The following is a 21,485-nucleotide window of genomic DNA, read 5'->3' as shown; positions in this document are numbered from 1 at the left end:
GCAGCGCCAAAGGGGGGAGGTGGCGGTGACAGCCGCGGGGAGGGGGCGGGAGGAGAGGCGGCTCGGCTCCAGCTCCGGGCTCTTCTCCGCTCCACTCTGCCTCCGGCTCTGCGCTCACCTACTGCCCAAGCCTCCCGCTCCTGCCCCAGGATCCCCAGGTGGGCCCTAGACCGCGGCGGTCCCCAGGCTCTTAGCCCAAGCGCGGACTCTCCAGCCCCCAGCCCCCGGCAGCGCACTACGCCGCCAGGGGGCGCCGTGTGAGTTCTCTATCCCAGCCACCCGGCGCCCCCTCCCACGGCCCAGGTGGGGACGGGAGGGGGGCGCCGGGGGCCATGCGGGGCCAGGGCCGTAAGGAGAGTTTGTCCGATTCCCGAGACCTGGACGGATCCTATGACCAGCTCACGGGTGAGTCAGTGGCTTGGGGGTCGGGGGAAGGAGGGTAGATTCCATCCCTTCAGACCCTTAAGCCCCTCTAACCCCTGCCAGGCCTTTACCCACACTCTGACCCATTCCCAGGTACCCTCCCGGCTGTTCTGGGCGGCAGGACACTGAGGTTCAAAGCCTTGGGTCCCGCGGGGGGGGGGGGGGTGGAGGGGTTGGGGGCAGAGCACGTGGGCAGGTGGGGAGAGGCAGCAGGTGTGGGCATGCATGACACAAGGCTAGGAGGGTGTCTATAGTGGGAGGTGTTACGTGCGAGAGCGCCTGTCATTCTTTGTGTCTGTGTGTATGTATGTGTGTGCGCCTCCCACAGCTGGTTGCCATGTGCCCTGGGCTTGGTGACAGCCAGGGTGAGTGTGATTGTGTGTGATTGTGCAATTGTATGTCTTGTCAGATGTTTCAGTGAGGTTGTGTTGGACCCTGATTGTACTAATGAAGTTGTTTTAACCAAGTATCTCTGTTCTGTGTGCAACTCTGTGCTTTGAGTGTGTGATTTTCTGTATGAAGTGGCATGTGACTACCAGTATGCGTCAGGTCTTCACTTTAAGGTGGTATGTCTCTTTGTAAGACTTTATGACTGTGAACCTCCTGGGACAAGCATGTGTTAAAGTGGGTTGTGTTGTGTTTTAATTGTGAGACTGTGCGGGTTATATTGGTGTTTGATACTGATTGTATACTTTCATGTGGTGATGTCTGCAGTGGGGCTCTGTGAGTGTCTATGGCATGTCTTACCCTTGCTGCTTCTCTGGCTTCCTGGGGCAGAAGGGGGTCTTTAGTGCACACCACTGCTTCCCCACGTTTTCCACAAATAGCCTGGGTCGGCCCAAGGAAGGACTCTGGTGTCCATCTACCCAGCCTGGCTTCCAGGAGCGTCACCGGCTCCTGTGGGGAGGCTTTGGTTAATGCTGGATCAGCATCCCCCCCACAAAGTACTTAGAGATCATTCTTACAACTGAAGCTCCTTCAACCCCCAACAACCCTCCTAGAACTTCACCCAAACCCAGAGGAAAACAAACCCTCTAGCCTCCCCTCCAGACCCAGAGATAGAAGCTCTAGGCTTGGGAGGTACCATGTGGCCTCCCCTTCTAAGTATCCCCCAAAACCACTTTGCTGCTCAGGCATCCTCTCTCTCCCACACTGGGGAGGTATGTGAGACCAGTACATCTGTGCCTGTGCATATTCCTGGGTTTGGTAGGCAGATCCACGTGTTTGTGTGGGTGACTGTGTCACCTTGTGTACATTTCCATATACGTGTGTTTCTGTCTCTCAGTGTGCAGCCTGCCCAAGAACTCCAACAGGGAATGGGAGTAGGGAGACTGTCTCCCCTGTGTCTGAAACAAGCTGGGGAGGTGAAGGGAGGCCATGATCCTTGTCTGTCTTGAGGAGAGTGAGGTTAAGACTTGGGGAAGAGGAGAGGACTAGGTTGTAGCGCCTTGAAAAAGTGTCTCCCTGACTAACACACCCTGGGGAGGTTCTCGTCACTATGCCCAGACTCCCAGAAGGGGGAGCCCTTCCACTCAGGCAGGCCCCAGATGTGCCCTAGATGTGCCTCAGGCCTGGATGGATTCCAAAGGTCCAGGTGACTAGCTCTGCTTTAAACTGTGTTCTCACCAACTCAGGATCCTTGAGAGTAGTAAGGTCCCCAGCGCCCTCATTAGCACCACATTAATCAGTGTTTGCTTCCTGCTTTAACTGATTCTCCCCTTTAGTGGAATCATCTGCTCCCCACTTGGCTATTTGAATCAGAGACTGGGTGGAAGTGGGGAAGCCCTTGTACGGGAAGGTGCAGGAATAGAAGTGTGAATACCAGCTCTGTATGACTTTTGCTCTCTGGGCCTCATTTTTTTCATCTGTAAAATGGGAAATACTACTTCCCACCTGCTTGCCCCCCAAGGGAAATAGAAAGTTCAAATGTTGACAAGCATCAAGAATCGTGTTCCACGTCATGAGCATCCTCGCTGTAGATAGCTCCACACGCAACTTGGGAAGTAGAAATAAGACTACCAGGAGCTCTCCTTTCGAAGGAGGGCTTATCTTACAGCGGGAGATAAATGGGGTTGGGAAGCCGGTGTTAATGCGGTGGGTGTTAAGGCGGTGGGTGCTCGGAGACGCCTGAGCTGAAGCTGGATGGGGAGTCGTTGTCCGCGGTGCTGAAGCGCTTGCAAGGCGGAAGTGCAGCAGGGCCAGCCAAATTCCCAATGTTCCTTCCTTGTGCAGGCGGGATTCCTGGAATCGGACCTGGTGGATATTCTTTGGCTTCAGTCATCCCGGCCTATCAGGCTGACAGGAAGGGGGCGCTAAAGTCATACCTCAGGTCATCCTGGGTTGCCCGAGCCTCTTTCCTTACCCACTCCCACCCCAGGCTCAAAACAAATCTGGGGGAGACTTTTAGGAGAAAACAATCTGAGCCTCACCCCGCCCCGTCCCGCATCTAGCACCTCCGGGCCCGGCATGACCTATTGGCAGTGCGGCGAGGTGGGAAAAGGCAGCGATTCGCTGCGGTCCTGTCCAAGCCGGAAGCAAGAAAAGGACTGGAGAAGATGAGGAGAGAGTTGGGACCTGGCTGGCCAAGGCCTGAGCTCGGGTCCCGGCCTGGGATCTCCGGAGTTGCGTCCCGCCGGCCATAAATATCGTTCCCGGACTGGCGCGCCCCCGTGTGGTTTTAGAGGAGCCATGCTTGCGGAGCTGATGCCAGATGAGGATGTTGCCAAATCAAGTGGCAAGGTTCCATGGAGTTCAGGGTGACTCTCGTCTCGTAAATGTAGGCTTTTCAGCCAAAAATACGGGATCCCAGTCGGAGGAGTGGGATCCCCATAGGCTCTGTCAGAAGTTTTAAAGGCGTTAGTGGGTCCTGGAAGGGTTTACTTTGGGTATAACCAGATAGGGATGAGTCCAGGGCCAGGACTGTGGGTAGGGGGGCTTCTCCTCGATGCATCTGGCTGACAATCGGCATATGAGGGGAGAGTGTGAACCCGCCGGACCGGGACACAGGGACACAAAACAGTTACAAGAAAAAGATATTCAGAGCCAGAAGACAGAGACCAGTAGGGGCACGTCCCTGCCGCCCCTTTGTCACTCCAATACACTGGTCAGTTCCTCCTCTTCCCTCCTACTCTCGCGCCCATTGGTCCAGGAAGTATGGAAGTGTGGGGAGTTGCCATGACAACTGGGTCCTCTAACCCCTTCGCATCTCTGTGTCAAAATGGGAAGAGGAGGGGTGTGACAGGCAGAGAATGAGGGGATGAAGCGGGGCAATGAAAGATAATGTTCATTCCCTCTCCAGCTCCTTTTTCAAAAACCGTGGGTGCCCCCTTCCCCACCGGAAATTCAGAAAATATTCCCAGAGAAGGCTGTGAGGGAGAGTCCGTGCCGCCCCTCCCCCCCGGCCCCGCCCCGCCCCGCCCGAGTTTGGGAATTTGGGGAACGGGTGCTTCAGGCGCAGGGGCCAGGGTGAGTTCCCCTCGTGTGGCCGGGAGAAGACGGGAAGCGGAACGAGGCTCTGTTGCCTGAGATCCTGGTCCTATGGGTCCGGCCCTCCCGCGCCGCCCACGCAGGGCCCACTCCGTTGGGGGCGGAGATCAGAACGCCCCGGGCTTTGGGGGCGGAGCTTGACCTCTGTGCTCACCGCAGGACCATGAACAGATGCCCCAGCAGGTGCCGGAGCCCGTTGGGGCAGGCAGCGCGATCCCTCTACCAGCTGGTGACTGGGTCGCTGTCGCCAGGTATGAGGAAGGGAGGAAAGGGCTGGACCCCTCAAAAAGTAAGCGAAGTGGGATAGGAGCCTTACAGAGGTGGGGAGAGAAAGGGCCCCTCACAGAGGTGGAAGGGGCAGGATCCTTCAAAGAAAAGTTTAAAGGGCAAGACTCCAACAGAAGTGGAACTTGGGATAGGGTCCCGTAAAGAGAAGGTGGAGGACATAGGGGTCTTCAAAGAGGAAAGGAGAAGGGGCATCATGGTCCCTCACAATGGTGGAAGAGGGGGCAGGGCTCCTTACTGAGAGCAGAGGTGGGGGCCTCAAGCAGGTGGATGTAAGAGGCAAGGCCCCTCACAGGGATGAAGGGAGGAAGCTTGCAGCAGAGCAGGGAAAAGGCAAAGCTCTTTACCGAATTGCTTAGTTTAATGGGATCTTAAGATGAGTAGGGGCAGTGTGCAGAAGGAAAAAATCCTGAGGTGGGACTGGACCAACATGAACTCAGCTAGTGAGTTTATGCATGATGGATGGATAGACTTGTGTGGCATAAGGATTGTATGTCACCATTTTGTCTATCTCTGGGAGTCTGTATTAAGGGGGTTTGTGCCTCAATGGGGTTGTGATCACTGGGGCTGTGCACCCCTAGGGTTACGTATCCCTGGAATTCTGTGACACTAAGACTGCATGTACCTGGAGTTCTATGCTTTAGAGTTGGGTTGGGGGTTCCTGAGTCACACTAAGTTAGCTGTATAGACTTCATAAGGTTGTACCTTGGTGTGGGATTTGTGGAATTTATGACATGGATTGTGGGTATTATATCATGGCAATGCTGAGATTATGCACACCTCCACTTGGGTTTCCTTAGAGCTGCCTGGGCAGGGCCCACAGAACCCAGCATCTCCTCCCCACCTGACCTGGGGAGACCAAAACATCCTAGCCTGGTGGCACTCTGGGATCTGTAGTTCTCTGGCTCTCTGCACAGTATCCCCTTGAGCCCCTGGAGTATAAGCAGGCCTCTCCTTACAATGTGCTCCCAGAAGGAGAGGAGATGGGGCTGAGCCAAAGCCATACTTGGATGTCTCTTGGGAAGCAATTGTCCTCCAAGCCCCCTGCTTAGGCCTGTCTCAAGTGACAGATGGCTGGAGCCAGGCGGGGCCAGCTCTCAATCATAGCAGGCATGACTTCTAGGCCCTGAAATAGCCCCAGGGCCTAGGGAGGTCATTAATTACCTGATGCAGCTGGGGGCTGCTCTGTCTTCTGGCCTGGCTGGGGATGGAGTGGGGCTGGAGGGCTGACAGAAGGGTCTTTACTGGTTGGGTTCTTCACTAGGGGAGCAAAGGCAGATGGGAAAGTGGGACAGTTACATGCTATGGGCCCCCTTCATTCGGCAGTATTTCTCTGGGTTTGAACTTCGGGAGGTAAATAACTAAATGATAGGTGTATCTCCGTGGTGAGATTTGAGGGATCTAAGGGAGGGCTCACCTAATGCTTCAAGATAGTTTTCCCTTCAGCCCTCACTCTGCTTGAAGTGTTTTCATTAAGACTTCACTCCTCTCGGTGGAGAGCAAAGTGGCACAGGGATGCTTGGGGAGGACAGACCTGGGCAACTTTCTCACAGAGCCCAGAGACTTGAGAGGTCTCTGAGTGGGGGGAAGAGAGAGCCTGAAAAACAACTTGCTCTTTCACTTATATCAGATTCTCTCACCAGAGGCCTCGTTGATTTAGGACCTTGAGTCCTGTGAGGCTGGGTCAAGGTCTCTGAAGGTTGAGGGTGAGGGTGAGAGAAGGAAGAGGAGGGTCCGCAGACAGGACAACTGGCTAAACCGTTGTCAACCTGTCCATCTGTGAATCAGCAGCAGAGAGCAAGGAAATGCTGCTGTGCTGCCTCTTTCTAATCAAATAGCCTGGCTTGGCATTCAAGGCTCCATGGAATCTGCCCCTTTCTGGTCTTATCACTCATAGCTCCCCCAATACGAACTAAGCTGCAGTCACTCAGGATTCCTTGACACCTCCACACACCTTGGAGAGACAGCCTGAGGGAGCTGGCAGATCACTGGTTCTGGTTCAAGTCTCGACCTATCCTTTATCATCTGTGTTATCTTGGGACAATCACTTCTCTGAGCTTCAGTTCCTTCATCTGCAAAATGGGTATACTGCTACTCAATCTGACCATTTCAGCTGTAAACACAGGAATAATAGACCCTATCCCTCAGGTCTATTATGAGGACTAAATGAGATAACATGTGTAAAGTATCAAGGACAAAAAACATGCTCAATAAATGTTGGTCCCTTTGTTAAGGCAGACTGTTGACATTTTAGCCATCCTTTAAGAACCAGCTCAAAAACTACCCTCTCCAGGTTTTTCCTGGGCTCCCAGGTAGAAGACTAGAGCTCATTTCGTGGCCTGCTTTGAACAGTTCCTACCACATAGTAGGCACACAACAAATATTTTTTGAATGAGTAGATACCTTATAGTTCTGTCAGTGGGCTGTCTCTCCCTGCCCAGGAGAGCCAGAACCCTGTATGGTTCACCTTTGTTCCACAGGCACCAGCTCAGAGCCTGGCATTCAATTTGTATATGTGCAATTTTTTAACATCTTTGCCCTCTAGGAGCTTGGAATCTAATTGAGGAAATAGGACTGATCCAGAAAGACCTGAGTTCAAATTTGCAACATCTCCTCTTAGCTAGGTGACCTTGAGCAAGTTCCTTTACCTTTCTGGGCCTCATTTACCTCATCAGTGAAATGGGCACAATACTATTCACTCTGCCTACCTCATGGGGTTGTCATGAGAAGACATGGAAATAACAATGTTTGTGGAAATGCTTTGTAAATTGCTAAGATATGTAAGGGGGGAGTATAATATTATTAATAATGGCAGTAAACAATTATAAGCAATTACTCTGTGCTAGGAATTATTCTAACAGCTTTCCGTGTATTAGTTCATTTAGGAGGGCCTAGCAACCATATGAGGTAGGAAACCGAGGCACACAGAGATTAAGAACTTTCCCAGTTAATTCCAAGGGGCAGAGCTGGGATTTGAACCCAGGGAGTCTGGCACCCTGGCCCACACTGTTACCTACCATGCTATGCTGCCTCCTTTTACTGTTCCCACTGATAACATTACAGACTTAGGTGCTGAGTTTTGAGGGCCCAGTGGGCTACCATAGAATTTCAGGTAGCTGGGAGCCTGCTGAGGGCTGGAGGCTCTGAAGGGAAGGGAATTTAAGCTATCTCTAAAGGACAGGTAAGAACTGTAGGATAGGAGAGCAAAAGGGAGTTCATTCCAGGCAGAGGGAATAGCAGGAGCAAAGCCACAGAGATAGCACTGAGTTTGGTGTGTTTGGGGGACAGTGAGGAGGCGAAACTGGCTCAAAAATAGGGATCTGCTGATGAGGGTTGGGGAAGGGTATTAAATGCCAGGCATGGATTTTGGACGATGAGAGGGAGATGCTTGCTCATTTCACCTGTAAACCTGTAACCTCCAAAGGTGTGAGAAGCCAAAAACAGTCCCTGAGTTGACTTCTTCCTGGGGGAGGGAGGGGGGACAAGCAGAGGACCAAGTCTGCCGGAGGCATACCCTCCTTCCCAAGGATGTTGGAAGGGTTGGTGGAGAGGGAAGGGGTAAGATACGGTGTAAGATGGATGCCTGACCCCCCAGTGGTGGCCATGTAGAACTGCAGATCCGTGAACCTCAAATGAAGCAGTAGGGACTAGCCCCCATCCCCATCCCCACCCCCACCCCACAATTGAGGCTGAAACACATCCCAGAGCTGGACGAGGTGGCAAGGGTCCCTTGCGTTAATCCCCCTAAACTGGGCCTCCTAAACTGGGCAAGCTGTCTATGAAAGGAGCCAGTGTAGCGTGGTGGTTTAGAGCACAGGCTGAGTCAGGCTGGGTTAAAATTGAGCTCTGACACTTATTGATCTTGGAGATTTTCTTAAGCTCCTTTTGTCTAGTTTTCCCACCCATAATGTGGGGATAACAGTACCTCTTTCATAGGTTTATTGTGAAAATTCAATGTGATAATGTCTGTAAGCACATAACACATTATCTAGCACATACTGAGTGCTCAATCCCTAGCCAGCTGTGGCAGTAACCCAGAGGCTCTTATCTTCTGGCTCCCTGGTTCTGCAAGCCTCTCCCCACCCCACTACAGACACCACCGCCGCCATCACCACCACCTTGAGGGAGATGGGAAGATGGGGGAGGGGCTCCAGGAATACACCAGGGCTGTGTGGCTCCCTTGGAAGGTTCAGATTTCCCTCCTACTCTGGGTTTCTCCATCAGCTCAGTAAAGATTCCCAAAGAACAGGGAGGGTTTTGGCAGCTCCTGGGTGAGGCCCCTGCCAGGAGGAAAGGAAGAGCACATCCCTCCTCTCCCAAGGAGCTTGATTCTCTGGGTCCCAAAGGCAGCTGCAATAAGTCCCCTCCCCAGAGGGTCATGATAGGGCTAAGTGGCTGTTTTCCTGCCCAGGCTACTGGACCTAATCCTCCCTCCCTTGGGCCTCAGTTTCCCTGTGGCCTGTGGGAAGAGAGTGCTTCCCGCCTCTCAGTCTCCATGGCAAACGCAGTCGATGGTGGTGGTGTCCTCCTGACTGGAGAGGTCACCACCTTCTCCTCCCTTATATTCTCATACACTTTCATGCAGATACAATTACACAACCACCATAGACCCATACTCCTAATTATATGACACATCCATACTACCAATCTTCAGACCCACATGCCACACCCTGCTAAAATACAGATACCTCACACCCCATACACACTCAGAAATACTCCAATACACTCTCACACACACACCCCACAGACACCCAGGTTACATACCCATATACACCACACACACTCCTAGGACAGGTGCACAATCATGTGTAAACACACACACAGACACACGTAAGAGGAGGTACACATACTCTCCATACACATACAGGAATATACACACAAGAAAACACTCAGACACCCATAACATATTCTGACCCACACATCTATTACTTATGCATGTGCAGCTCCTAGTTTCACACACACACACACACACACACACACACACCCTGCCCTTCCCTGCCTTCTCTCTAAGCACAGGTCTTCCCTCTGCCCCCTCTCTTTGGCACAGAGTAGCCACAGGGTGTCTGAGGGAAGCTGTCTCAGGGGCAGAGGCAAGGCACTGCCCCCCTTCTCTGGTCTGGCCTGGCCCGTAGCCTTCACACCAAAAGCTCCGGAGGAGATACCAATCCATAGGCAGAAGTGGCCCCGTGAAGAGGAAGAGGCTGTGGCTTGGAGGCTGTAGCTGGGAGGCCTGTGGGGAGGCGGGGGGAGGGGGAGAGGGAGGAGATCCGGGGAGCGAGAGGGGGAGGGAGACTGCGGGCAGTCCTACTCAGGCTGGGGAGCCTGAGGGGGAGGAAGTGTGAGTAGGGAGGGCCAGCCTCAGCCTGTGGGGCCATGCCCCAGGCCCACCATGAACCTGGAAGGGCTGGAGATGGTCGCTGTGCTTGTGGTCCTCGCCCTGTTTGTCAAGGTCCTGGAGCAGTTTGGCCTCTTTGAGCCTGTCTCCTTGGAAGGTAACCCAGGTGTCTGGGCATGTCTGGGCTGCTGGCTAGAAGGACAGTGGCCCGCAGGGTTGGGGAGAAGATTACTCTGACTTTATGACTGGGGTGAGGGCTGCAGGGGTAAGCAGGTTAGTGATGGGATGGGGCATCTGGGGGAGGGGAGGAGAGGAGTTGGGGGAACAGGACATCTGGGAGAGGCAAAGAGGGGGACTCAAGGAGTGGATCTGGGGGAGGCGAGGAGGGAATCTGGGGGATTGGGTGTCTGAGGGAGGTGAAGAGAGAGGGCCAGGAGCCAGGGAGGTGATGAGGGGGTACAGCATGGGGGGACTGGGATTGAGGATAAGGGTAAACTGGGGGGAATGAGGAAAAGTCTGGAGACAGGCAGGGGTATCTGGAATAGAGGAAGGAGGTTCCAGGGGTCCTGAGATAACACCAGACTTCTGGGGAGTCCCTTTTGGGGCCAGGGACCCACAACGGCTCTGAAGATGTGTGTGACTCTCCACACCTCCATCCTTGCAGGCGTGGGTTACAGGGTGTGTGTGGACTCAGTGTGTGAGAGATACAGGGGGGTGTGGCTGTGTGTTCACGTGTGTGAGAAAGGACAAAACGTGTGACTACTTGAGCCTGTGTATGTGACAGGGGTGTGATTTAATGTGTCTGAGTGACAGAGTGTGTCGCTTTATGAGATGGCAGATGTGACTGTGCCTGAGGGGCACGGAGTGTGTGGCTGAGCCTCTTTGGGCATCTGATTGTGTGTGTGGCTATTCCCAGAGTTCCCTGATGAAATACCAGCTCCATACCCAAGGCTAGGGATGGGGTGGGTTCTGGAGGGACAGGAGTGGGATCACTGTGAATGAGACATTCATAGACAAATCTGGTAGGAGAGTGAGGGGTGGATCAGATCAGGGACCCTGCCTCCCAAGCCGCCTTGCCTCTCCCAGGTCCTCTCAGGATCTAAGGGCAGAATGGGTTCCAGAGTCTGGACATTGGGAGTGGGAAGGCAATTCTCCACCCAACCCCAATGTCAGGTGGGGAGAGTGATACTGGAGGTAGAGAGGGGAACATGTTCTGCCTCCCCAGGGAGTTTTAGCCTCTCCCTCTTCTTCATGCCGAGACCTGTGCAGCTCGATAGCATGGCTACAGGAAAACAGGCAAGAACCATGATAAGAGGACTGCAGGGTAGACACCTGGGGGAACTGAAAAAATGTGAAAGGAGCTAGGGAAGAAGGTCCGTGAATTGCCTGCTCTAGGGTTCCGTAAGAGCAGAAAACTCCTAGTCTACCCTCCATCCTCTGCTGCATTTATTGGGGTGGGGTGAGGTGGGTCGCAGGGATTGGTCCTAGATGAACTGGGATTCATCCAGTCCTGGAAAGATTAAGTCAGTTGGGCTCTAACTTTCCATCCCCTTTAGACTATTGGTGGGAAGGGGGGAGGCATCCTGTCTGCTGAAGTCACCCCCTTTCTCTTCCCACCTTCTGAGGAGCCTAGAGGAGACTGAGTCCTTGGAGCAGGCAGGGGACCAGATGGGGGGATGTGTGAAGAGGGGGAGGTTGGGAGAGGCAGGGGGAGCCATCCCCCAGTCCAGAGGCTACTACACCACCAGAGGCCCCAGGCACAATCGGCTTCGGGAAACCAAAGTCCAGGCTAATGGAGCCCTGGGCCAGAGGCCAGGCCGCCATCGATCCCTCACCCAGCTCACTGCCTCCCTCCCACCTCTCCATAGCTCCTGGGGAGAGAGGACAAATGGGAGGGAGAGGAGGCGCTGACTTCAAGCAGTTCCCTCCTGGGAGCACAGCATCTTCCTGGGGGTGGAGCCGGCTTGGGAGGCAGGGCCTGCAAGGGAGCTGGGGTGCCAATCTACAACTAAAGGAAATTGGGCCCCTCCAGGAATGGACTGAGGCCAGCTTCAGTCAGTATGCCAGGTCCAGTGAGCTCTGGCCCTGGAGTCTGGAGGTGGGTGCAGCCAGGAGACAGACACACAACAGGAACTTGGAGGGTCTCCCTGGGGTACAATTAGAGCCATAGGACACATGTGTAAATAAGAGGAAGTGAGGGGAACTGTGATCAGTGGGCTCCGGGTAGTCCCACATTACAACAAAATACTCATCTCCAAGGTCTGTCATTGCCTTAAAGTTTGCTATCATTTCACCTTCAAAGAGTAAGCCATACTGGAAAAGACTGGGAAGGGACACACTTTTAGGGCGGATGAGTTCGCTGAGAACTCTGTTCTGCTGGCGGGAAGATTCTAGGTGCCTTGGAATGAGGGGTTATAGGAAAGAAAGGTGGGGGTGTACCCAGGGCAAATGCAGGTTCTGTGGGTGAGGTGCAGTCTTAGGTATCTGGGTGCCATGGGCACCTAGGTCACAATATGATATGGGCATGTGTGTGGTGACCTTGATATGTCATGGTGACCACACTGTGATGTGATGTCCCAGGGTCATCGTGTGTTCTTGTGTGGTTTGATCATGCTGTGTGTAAGATGGCCTGTATGGTTCCTAATGTATGTCTGTCATGTTTTCCCCAGGTCAGTCACATTTGTATATGTTTGTATTAAGAAGTACTAGGTCAAAGTGTGTATGTCTGTGTGTGTGTGTGTGTGCATGTGTTGGGAGGCCACTGGGTATGAATGAGGTACTAGGTATCAAGCGGTCCTTGTGTGGCATCCATCACTCTGATTTATCACACTATGTATACACACCTGTCACTGTGTGTGTGTGTGAGAGAGGCAGGCAGCCCCCGGGTTGGACATCACCCTCAGAGGTCCAGCTGTAGCACTGGAGCCAAGGACGCTGGGTCAACAAAGACTGAGGCCAATGCTACTCCACCCCCCCCCCCCGCCCCCGCCACCTCGCTGTTCCCAGCTGTGTCCCTTTATACAAAGTGCCGAGCCACCTTGGTGGACTTTCCATGCCTGTGAAACCCACTGGACTCCCCTAACCGGCCCCAGCTACTCTCACCATTACCCACCCCCCATTTTCCCCCAACACCCGCCCCCAGCCGGGGTTGATTTGTGATGGTGGGGAGGGTACAGGGAACAGAGGGACAGTGGGGTTAATGTACCTTCCTGGGGTCTTCTCTCTTCCCAGGCCACCCTCCAGGGCCCACTAAAAAAGCGCTGAAGCAGCGGTTCCTCAAGCTGCTGCCTTGCTGCGGGCCCCAAGCCCTGCCCTCAGTCAGTGAAAGCAAGTGCCTCTCCTGTGCTTCCGGGGGTGGGGCCCGTATGTGTCGGGGTGTGACCGGTGTGAGGGGAGCCGGCCGGCGTGAGTGTGTGTGGGCGTGACCAATGTGGCGGAGGTGGGCTGGGCACTGGCTGACCAGGAGTGTGAGGGGGCGTAGCTACGCAGCGCAGAGCGGAATGTGTGGGCGTGGTCAGTTTGGAGGCGGGGCCTGAGTGTGTGGGCCCTCTGGGTGTGCGAAATGGGCAGGATCTGGGTGTTTGGGCGTGGTCAGTGTGACAGGCTGAGGCCACTCTGAGCCTGTGTGAGTGTGGCCAGTGTGGCAGGGGTGGGACCAGGCGGCTGTGAGGGTCTGTGCGTGGCTCAGCTGGGGTTAGTGTCTGGCCGCCCTCCCCGCCCCTGGGCATGTTTTGGGCCTTGAGATGTAGGTCACCAGTGCCTTGACTAGATGGATGCAAGTGTAATGATGGAGCCCGCCTTCCTCCAGATGCCAGGATACTTGAGTTTCCTAGTACCAGCCTGGTCCCCAGTTGAGTGACCAAGCTTTGTCTGTAGGCCTCAGTTTCCTCATTTGGGCTTTGCCCACCTCACAGGATTATACATACTGCATCTTTGCAAGCTATAAAGGCCCGGTTTGTACACATTATTTGAGAAGGTCGTTGTGTTTGATTCTGCTGGGTCCCACAATGGGGGTCGATTCGGTAAAAGGGCAGGGGGATGAGCGCGGGGTCCGATTCGTGTGTGTCTGTGCTCATTCGTTACGTGTGCCTCTGTGCGCGTGGGGGGCTGGGGTGTGTGCACTGTAACACGCAGGTCTGTGAGATTTGCTGTGAGTGTGAGGGGCGAGGTGTGTGCAGCTGGCCGGGTCCTCCGCTTTCTCGGTGACAGTTCGCTCCCTTCAGCATTAGCCGCCCCAGCCTCCCTCCGCCCCCACAGACCCCGCCCGCTGGACCCAGGTGACTTACTCTCCTGGTGGGGGCGGGGGCGGGGGACTTCGGGAGCCTGGGGTGGGGGCACCTGCCTGGGGACTGGATGTTGGGAACAGGGGCGGGGCTGATACGGGGCCAGGGGTGGTGGCCTTCTCTAAGGCACACTAGGGGTGTGGCAGGAGTGGGGTGTGGAGGGGGCTTGGCTGGAGCTGGGCGGGGCATGGCTCGGGCATGGCTGCGATAGGCGGGGCTTGGCTGGAGGGAAGGATCTGGGCGGGGCAAGGGTGAGACTGGGCGGATCTGAGTTGGTAAGCGGAGGCCCAGGGCTCGAACCCTCAGAAGCCCCCTCTCCAACCCAATTTTCCTACTCCTGGCCTTTTGGGACGAAGACGGGGCTGGGGGCCTTCCCCTCCAACCAGGGATCAAGGGCCCAGGGGCCAGCGCTGACTCAGACCCCGGGCTCTGGGGCCAGGTCTGGCCTTGCGCTGGGCCCGCTGATATACCTCGAAGCCGACCAGCATCTTCTTTCCTTGCCTTGATGTCCTTGGCTCTGCGTCCGGGGAACTGGCAGGCTGGTCTCCGGCGTCGGATATGGGGGGATGGATGGTTCAGTGATTTTGAAGAGGGGTCGTGGGGGACAGGCCTGAGGCGCGGCTGTCCCCCCCAACCGCCCCCACCCCGCAGACAGCGTGGAGGATGAGTTTGAACTGTCCACCGTGTGTCACCGGCCCGAGGGTCTGGAGCAGCTGCAGGAGCAAACCAAGTTCACGCGCAAGGAGCTGCAGGTCCTGTACCGTGGTTTCAAAAACGTGAGTGCAAAGCTGAACCAAACTGGGGAGGGGCAGGGCCTATCCAGGACTTTTCTGAAAGGTTGGCCTGGAGGCTTTGAGGAGTGACAGGGGAGGGGAGGAGAAGGGACAGCTCCCCTTCCACCACAGACCGAACTTCTAGATAGGAGTTCCTGCTGGTTTGAGAAGGGGCGGAGCCTGTAGATTGGTCTGTCAGTTCTGTGTTTTTTATTTGTGCGCTTGGGAGAAGTCTTTCCTCCAGGAGAAGAGCTACATGGTGAGCCCCCTGGAGACACGAAGATTTCCCCTCTCTTTGGGAGTCTCTGGACAGGGAGGGTTGGGTGGGAACGTGGGGCGGGGGGCGGTGAGTGGAAGGGGGTTTTGTCTCTTCCTTCAGTCTGGTTTCCTTCCCTACGCTACCCCCAGGAATGTCCCAGCGGAATTGTCAATGAGGAGAACTTCAAGCAGATTTACTCCCAGTTCTTTCCTCAAGGAGGTGAGGGGACAAGTCCTGAGAGGAAGCAGCTGTCCATCTCTAGGCTGACTTGGGGAGAGGGCTGGAAATGCCAAGTGAATGGGGTTTGAGGAGCCCCATAGAGGTAGGGAGGTAGGAAGTCCTCTCCTGTCTGGAAGCCAAGCTTACTCATCCACACTTATCCTGCAGACTCCAGCACATATGCCACTTTTCTCTTCAATGCCTTTGACACCAACCATGATGGCTCAGTCAGTTTTGAGGTGAGCTGGAGACTGTGGGCCAGGGAAGCATGTTTCCTGGGGCTTCAGGGCCAGGCCAAACCCAGAGAGAGGGCTGGGTGAAAGGTATCAGAAGAACCATTTTCCCCTGCCTCCTTCCTAGGACTTTGTGGCTGGTTTGTCAGTGATTCTTCGGGGAACCACAGATGACAGGCTGAACTGGGCCTTCAACCTGTATGACCTCAACAAGGATGGCTGCATCACCAAGGAGGTACAAGGCAACTGAACAGCTGGAGGGGTTGTATGTGTGTGGGCAGGTATAAAGGGCCCATAGGAGGGATATATGACCCACATATACATCACCAGCAAGGGGTGGGGTCTGCCCTAGGCTCTAGGCCTTCTAGTTTGGAGGCTGGAGGCTCTGAGGAGGGATCCTCTTCTCTCTCGGCCTAACAGGAAATGCTTGATATCATGAAGTCCATCTATGACATGATGGGCAAGTATACGTATCCTGCACTCCGGGAGGAGGCCCCAAGGGAACACGTGGAGAGCTTCTTCCAGGTGCCTGGGACTGGGTAGGCTGGGTTTTAGAGTGAAGGGAAGGAGGTGAGGTCCCAGAAGGGAACTTACCCGAGTTCTGCCTGCCTCTCTCCTGTCATCCCTCCTGTTTTCCCTACCTGACTACCTTTTTGCAGAAGATGGACAGGAACAAAGATGGCGTGGTGACTATTGAGGAATTCATTGAATCTTGTCAAAAGGTACAGGGCCCTGCCCTCTACATTTCCCTGGTCTGGACTCAGGACCTGATTCAATGATGTAGGAGAAGGCTCCTTTGGGCAGAGTACTATTTCCCTAACTCACTGCCGCCTCTGAATCTTTTCCTTCATAACTTGGGGAGGCCTGTCCCTTCCCCACCTCTCTGGGTGTCTCCTTCCTCACTGCCTCTCTCTGTCTCTGAACGTCCCCATTTCTGAGTCAGTGTTCTTCTCCCTGTCTCTGATAAGCTCTTTTTCTTTCTCTCCAATCTGCCTCTCTCCCACCATGGCTACAGGACGAGAACATCATGAGGTCCATGCAGCTCTTTGACAATGTCATCTAGCTCCCCAGGAGAGGGGGTCAGTTGTCCTGGGGGGACCATGCTCTAGCCCTAGTCCAGGTGGACCTCACCCTTCTCTTCCCAGGTCTGTCCTCATCCTAGCTCTACCCTGGGGGCTATAGGAGTCCAAGAGCCTGGGGATTCAGTGGTCCAGATTGCTGGAGCTGAGGGGGCTAGGGAGTGGGCAGAGTGTTATCTGTGGGGTGTTCCCAACTCCCAACAGCTCCCCCTTCCTGCCTGAAACTCAGTGCTGAGGGTGCCCCTGCTATAGGAATTGAGTGATCCTTCCCCTTCCACCCCCACTTGAGAAACCACAACGCTAGACAAAATGTCTCCTGCTATGGTGCTTCCCCCATCCCTGATCTCATAACCATTTCCCCTAAGACTGCGTTATCAGAAAGGCTGTTCTGTCCTTGGCACTGACTGGTCTTTCAGACCAGGGCCTTTGAGAGCCCTGTAGGAGGTGGACAGGAATGTAGAGGGAGTAATCTTGGGCCTGAGCCAGTGCTTAGGTCCTAGGAGGTAGCTGGGGTAGAGAACAGAAGGGCCTGGGGATTATCAGTGAGAGCATGCCAGGCTATAGCTTTGAGCTCTACAGGTCTGCCATTCCAAGCTGGCAGAATATGAATTTCCAGGCTCTTCAGAAGACCTTGTTTCCTTGGAAATACCCCAGAAAATTTCCAAGTATCCCAGGAGAGTCTGAGATCCTGGTGTTTGGCTCATCCCTGGAATTCCCTCCTCTCCTCCATTCCTGTTTGTGTAGTGGTGGTGGCAGCAGGGGGAAGATAGGTGGGAGCTGTCTTGGCTGATACCTGCCGAAGTTTCAGCCTACCCTCTCTGATGGCTACAGCTTAAGTTTTCATTTGCCATTTCCTCTAGACTTGGAGGCACAGAGTAAGTCAGGGACCACACAGTGGATGCCTTAGAAGAAAAAGGAAGGAAGGAGGCAGGCATAGATTTGAACCCAGTGTGGGGGCATTTATTAGACTCTGTGATATACCCAGGCTCTATTCCTGCCCCCCCGACATAGCCTCCTCATTGCCCACCCAGAGTCTCCTCTTGCTCTATTCAATCTACCCAGAGATGCCCCTGAGCACACCTTGAAGGCAGGGACCCTAGGACCCAGGTCCCACCTCACTGTCAGCACCGCTGCCGTGCCGCCACCCCTTAATATATCTGCTTGTCCCATTTAGCTCACTCTCCCAGTCAGCTGTGATCTGAGGGGGAGGGTCCCCAGGGAGCCCCCTTTCCTATCAGAACACTGTTGACTGCTTTGCATTTTTGGTTCCTCTGTAATTTTTGTAAAATAAGAAGTACACCAGATCCAATAAAACACAATGGCTATGCACAGGATCTGTCTCTGCCTTTTTGTCTCTCCTACCCCGCACATAACTCACAACCCATAATTCATACAGCCTTTTGGATTCCAGAGAAAATACTTCCTTTCCTATAGTATGGCCAACCCTTGGCAGGAGATCAAGACACAGGTTCTGGAAGGGTTGGAAACCTACTGGACCTCAGAGAGGCCCCCAAATCTCCCTCCCACATCCTTAGAGGAGACAAGGAAGAGAAAGGTGATTGATGTCCTGAAGACTATGCCAAGCAAGCTGTCTTTTGGCTAAACATTCTTACAAGTGGAATCCAGAATTTCTAATTTACAGACATCTTAGTTAATTTCAAAGTGCTTTTTTTTTTTTTTATTTTTTTTATTTATTTATTTTATTTATGGCTGTGTTGGGTCTTCGTTTCTGTGCCAGGGCTTTCTCCAGCTGTGGCAAGCGGGGGCCACTCTTCATCACGGTGCGCGGGCCTCTCACTATCGCGGCCTCTCTCGTTGCGGAGCACAGGCTCCAGACGCGCAGGCTCAGTAATTGTGGCTCACGGGCCCAGTTGCTCCGCGGCATGTGGGATCTTCCCAGACCAGGGCTCGAATCCGTGTCCCCTGCATTGGCAGGCAGATTCTCAACCACTGCGCCACCAGGGAAGCCCCAAAGTGCTTTTTTTTGAGAGGGGAATTCCCTTTAGTTTCTAATGAAAGTTCCTTTGTATAAACATCCCAACCTTGCCTCTAGTAGGGAGGTACATTTGTGTCTATACTCCAGCCAAGAATGATGGGGGAGCAGATGAAGTGGACCCAGGGCAGGTCACCGTGGAGCAGGTGACACAAAGGGTAATAGAAACTTCCTGTGTGGGGTGGGAACCTTTCTTTGTTCTGCTCCTGGAGAGGGGCCGCCAATGGTAAGTTCCTCCCATCCTTTCTCTAGGGCACCATTATGTGGTGATTAAGCTTCACTATCCATAGGAGGGGGATCAGGCCTTCTCTTCCAACACTGTACATGTTGACAAGGTCAAGGGAAGGGTATGGGTGTCCAAGAAACAAAAACTTACTTCCAGAGTCCATCATTTTGTCATCTGGTTCCACTGCTCACATCATCACACAACTGTCTGCTCCTTAGGTCCTTGGGTTTCTTTGGGTCACAACCCCTCTGAAGGATCTAATTAAAGTTGTGGGCCCACTGTCCAGAAGAAAAAAGACAACAACACACTTTTCCATATATTTTTGTGTCCCTGAAGCCCATCCATGGGCCCTAAGTTAAGAACCTGTGATCTAGTCTACCTCTCAGCCTTCCATTGTACAGAAGAGGAAAAAGGCCCAAAGAGTGGAGAGGACTTGCTCAAGGTCACCTGGTGAGTTTATACGAGGATTGATACTTGATTGATACTACTAGACCCAATCCCCCAAGTCTCTGTCCAGGGTGGCCTTGGGGCACAGTAAAAATTTGTGTGTGAAAGATGGATGCTGTGCATGTCATGCATAATCCAGACAAGGTGACACTGTGACAGGCTCTCATGTTGCCCTATACTTTTCCTTCGTGGCACTTCTCAGTTTGTAACTGTATATTTAGGTATATTTATTTGAGTGATTGTCTTTTTCGATACATTGTAAACTCCTGAGGGCTCCTTGAGTGCCCGGACTAGGTTTTTTTTCGCCCTCCCCATCCTATCCTGGGGCCTGGCACATAATAGGCATTCCATAATTGTATGAATAACTGTAAGACTTGGAAAAATGGACATGGTGAGTGTATGTATATAACTGGGTTAGGTATGGAGACAGACTCTATATTTTAGGGTAGATCCAAGCTTAAGGGAAATTGAAGTCTGAAGCTGAGAATTTCTAGGAAATCAGAAAAAAACAGGAGGTTGGCATTCTGATCATTTTTTTCTGGCCACTGGTTTGATTCCGAATGTTGTTAGCTGCCCCATCTCAAAACACTCTTCTTTATTGCCTTCCAGTATTTCATACTCTCCTGGTTTTCCTTTTACCTTTCTGGCCAGCCCTTCTCAGCCCTCCCTTGATGACTCATCCTTCTCAACTGGAATATTAAACATTGGGCCCCACAGCTGAGACCTGAGCCTCTTTTCCATTATCACATCCAATCCCATGGCTTTAAACACTATCTGTATGCAGGCGACTCCTAAGTTTTTATCCCCAGAATTCTCCTCTGAGCTCCAAGACCCATATATCCAATTGCCTATTTGACATATCCATGTGGATCTGTAATGGTCATACTTAACATGTTCAAAATGGAGCTTTGATTCATGCCTTCCCAGTCCTCCCCATCTCAATAAACCATCTACCTAGTTGCTCAGGTCAAAATGTAAGAGTCTTCCTTTCTTCCTCTCACTCTCCCTTTACTCCCCTTTAATTCATCACCAATCCTGGGGAATTCCCTGGGGGGGGGGGTGGTCCAGTGGTTAGGACTCGGTGCTTTCACTGCCCAGGGCCAGGTTCAATCCCTGGATCCCTGGTTGGGGAACTAAGATCCCGCAAGCCGCGTGGCAGGGCCGGAAAAAAAAAAACCCACTAATTCCACCATCAAAGGTGCACCATCTCTCTCCATTGCTGTTCCTAGTCTAAGCCACCATCATTGCTTAACTAGATTATTACTTATTCTTCCATCTGAAGTAGACCCTTCCTTGCTGTGGTTACTCTTCATCGTATCACTAGATTTCCTCCCTTCATAGCACTTATCACAAACTGAGTTCCTGTGTGTGTACTGAATTTGTTACTGTTTCCACAAGCAGAATGTAAGCTCTGTGAGAGCAGGACCCTATCTTGTTCATTCCTCAAATGTTTATCATAGGCCTACTAGGCTCTGATTCCTGTTGTAGGTGCTGAGCGGGTAGAGCTGTGGTACAGAGAGAAAGTGTGTGGCAAGAATTGCCCTTCAAGTTTGAGAAGTACAGATGTGGAAGGTGCATCTTGCCTGGGTCATAGACCCCAGAGTGTTGGCTATGGAGAGTAGATGAAATTGTGGCTGATGACTTGCTAGAAGTTGCCACAGTGTAAAGTGTGAAGCAGAGAGGAAAGTGTCATGAGACTGAGGGCTGGGGTCAGCTGGAATGACAGCTCCCAAATCCCCCAAAGGACCGCAATATCCAGTGAAGCTGCTATGGCCCCCAACTGTCATCACAGGAGGTCCCCTAAGAAAATACTTGCTCCTAACCCCCATCTTAACACTCCATGACTAAAAAGAAGAGGGACTATAAGAGTCCATGGAGCTACAAGTTGGGCTATCGCTGGAGGAGTCTAATATGAGATTCAAGTGTAAGATGGACAATGCTAAGTTTTTTTTTTAATTTTATTTATTTATTTATTTATTTATTTATTTATTTACTTATGGCTGTGTTGGGTCTTCGTTTCTGTGTGAGGGCTTTCTCTAGTTGTGGCGAGTGGGGGCCACTCTTCATCGCGGTGCGCGGGCCTCTCCCTATTGCAGCCTCTCTTGTTGCGGAGCACAGGCTCCAGACGCGCAGGCTCAGCAATTGTGGCTGACGGGCCTAGTTGCTCCGCGGCATGTGGGATCTTCCCAGACCAGGGCTCCATCCCGTGTCCCCTGCATTGGCAGGCAGATTATCAACCACTGCGCCACCAGGGAAGCCCTGGAGAATGCTAAGTCTTAATAATCAGAATGAGACTGAGATGCTTATTTCACGTTTATACCTCACATGTAGCCACAGATCTCTCAGCCAACAAGTGCATTATGACAGAACCAAAGGGAGCCCTGAGAACATATAGCAAAGGGACCCAAGCCTATCTAGGGCTCAGGGAAGGCTTCCCCAAGGAA

General features: G+C 53.1%; 1 protein-coding gene across 7 annotated transcripts; it reads left to right on the top strand.

Annotated features, from left to right (window-relative positions):
* Positions 1–29: 29 nt before the first annotated feature.
* KCNIP2 (potassium voltage-gated channel interacting protein 2) lies at positions 30–17,407 on the top strand. 7 transcript variants are annotated; one of them, XM_082408484.1, is made up of 10 exons: positions 32–405; positions 12,761–12,871; positions 13,708–13,806; positions 14,464–14,588; positions 14,994–15,063; positions 15,232–15,302; positions 15,424–15,531; positions 15,717–15,821; positions 15,956–16,018; positions 16,312–17,407. In XM_082408484.1, exons 1-10 carry the CDS (start codon positions 333–335, stop codon positions 16,357–16,359), a joined length of 873 nt encoding a protein of 290 aa, XP_082264610.1. In that variant the 5' UTR covers positions 32–332; the 3' UTR covers positions 16,360–17,407. The 7 variants fall into 7 exon arrangements, with proteins under 7 accessions (XP_082264605.1, XP_082264610.1, XP_082264606.1 ...); XM_082408480.1 differs by having other exon boundaries at positions 33–405; positions 12,761–12,856; positions 13,753–13,806; XM_082408479.1 differs by lacking the exon at positions 16,312–17,407 and having other exon boundaries at positions 30–405; positions 12,761–12,856; positions 13,753–13,806; positions 15,956–16,305.
* Positions 17,408–21,485: the final 4,078 nt, after the last annotated feature.

The sequence above is a fragment of the Balaenoptera borealis genome, assembly GCF_965194805.1.
Source record: "Balaenoptera borealis genome assembly, chromosome: 10".
NCBI lineage: Eukaryota > Metazoa > Chordata > Mammalia > Artiodactyla > Balaenopteridae > Balaenoptera > Balaenoptera borealis.
The sequence above is the reverse complement of the archived record's forward strand: the minus strand, read 5'-3'. Positions and strand labels throughout refer to the sequence as shown.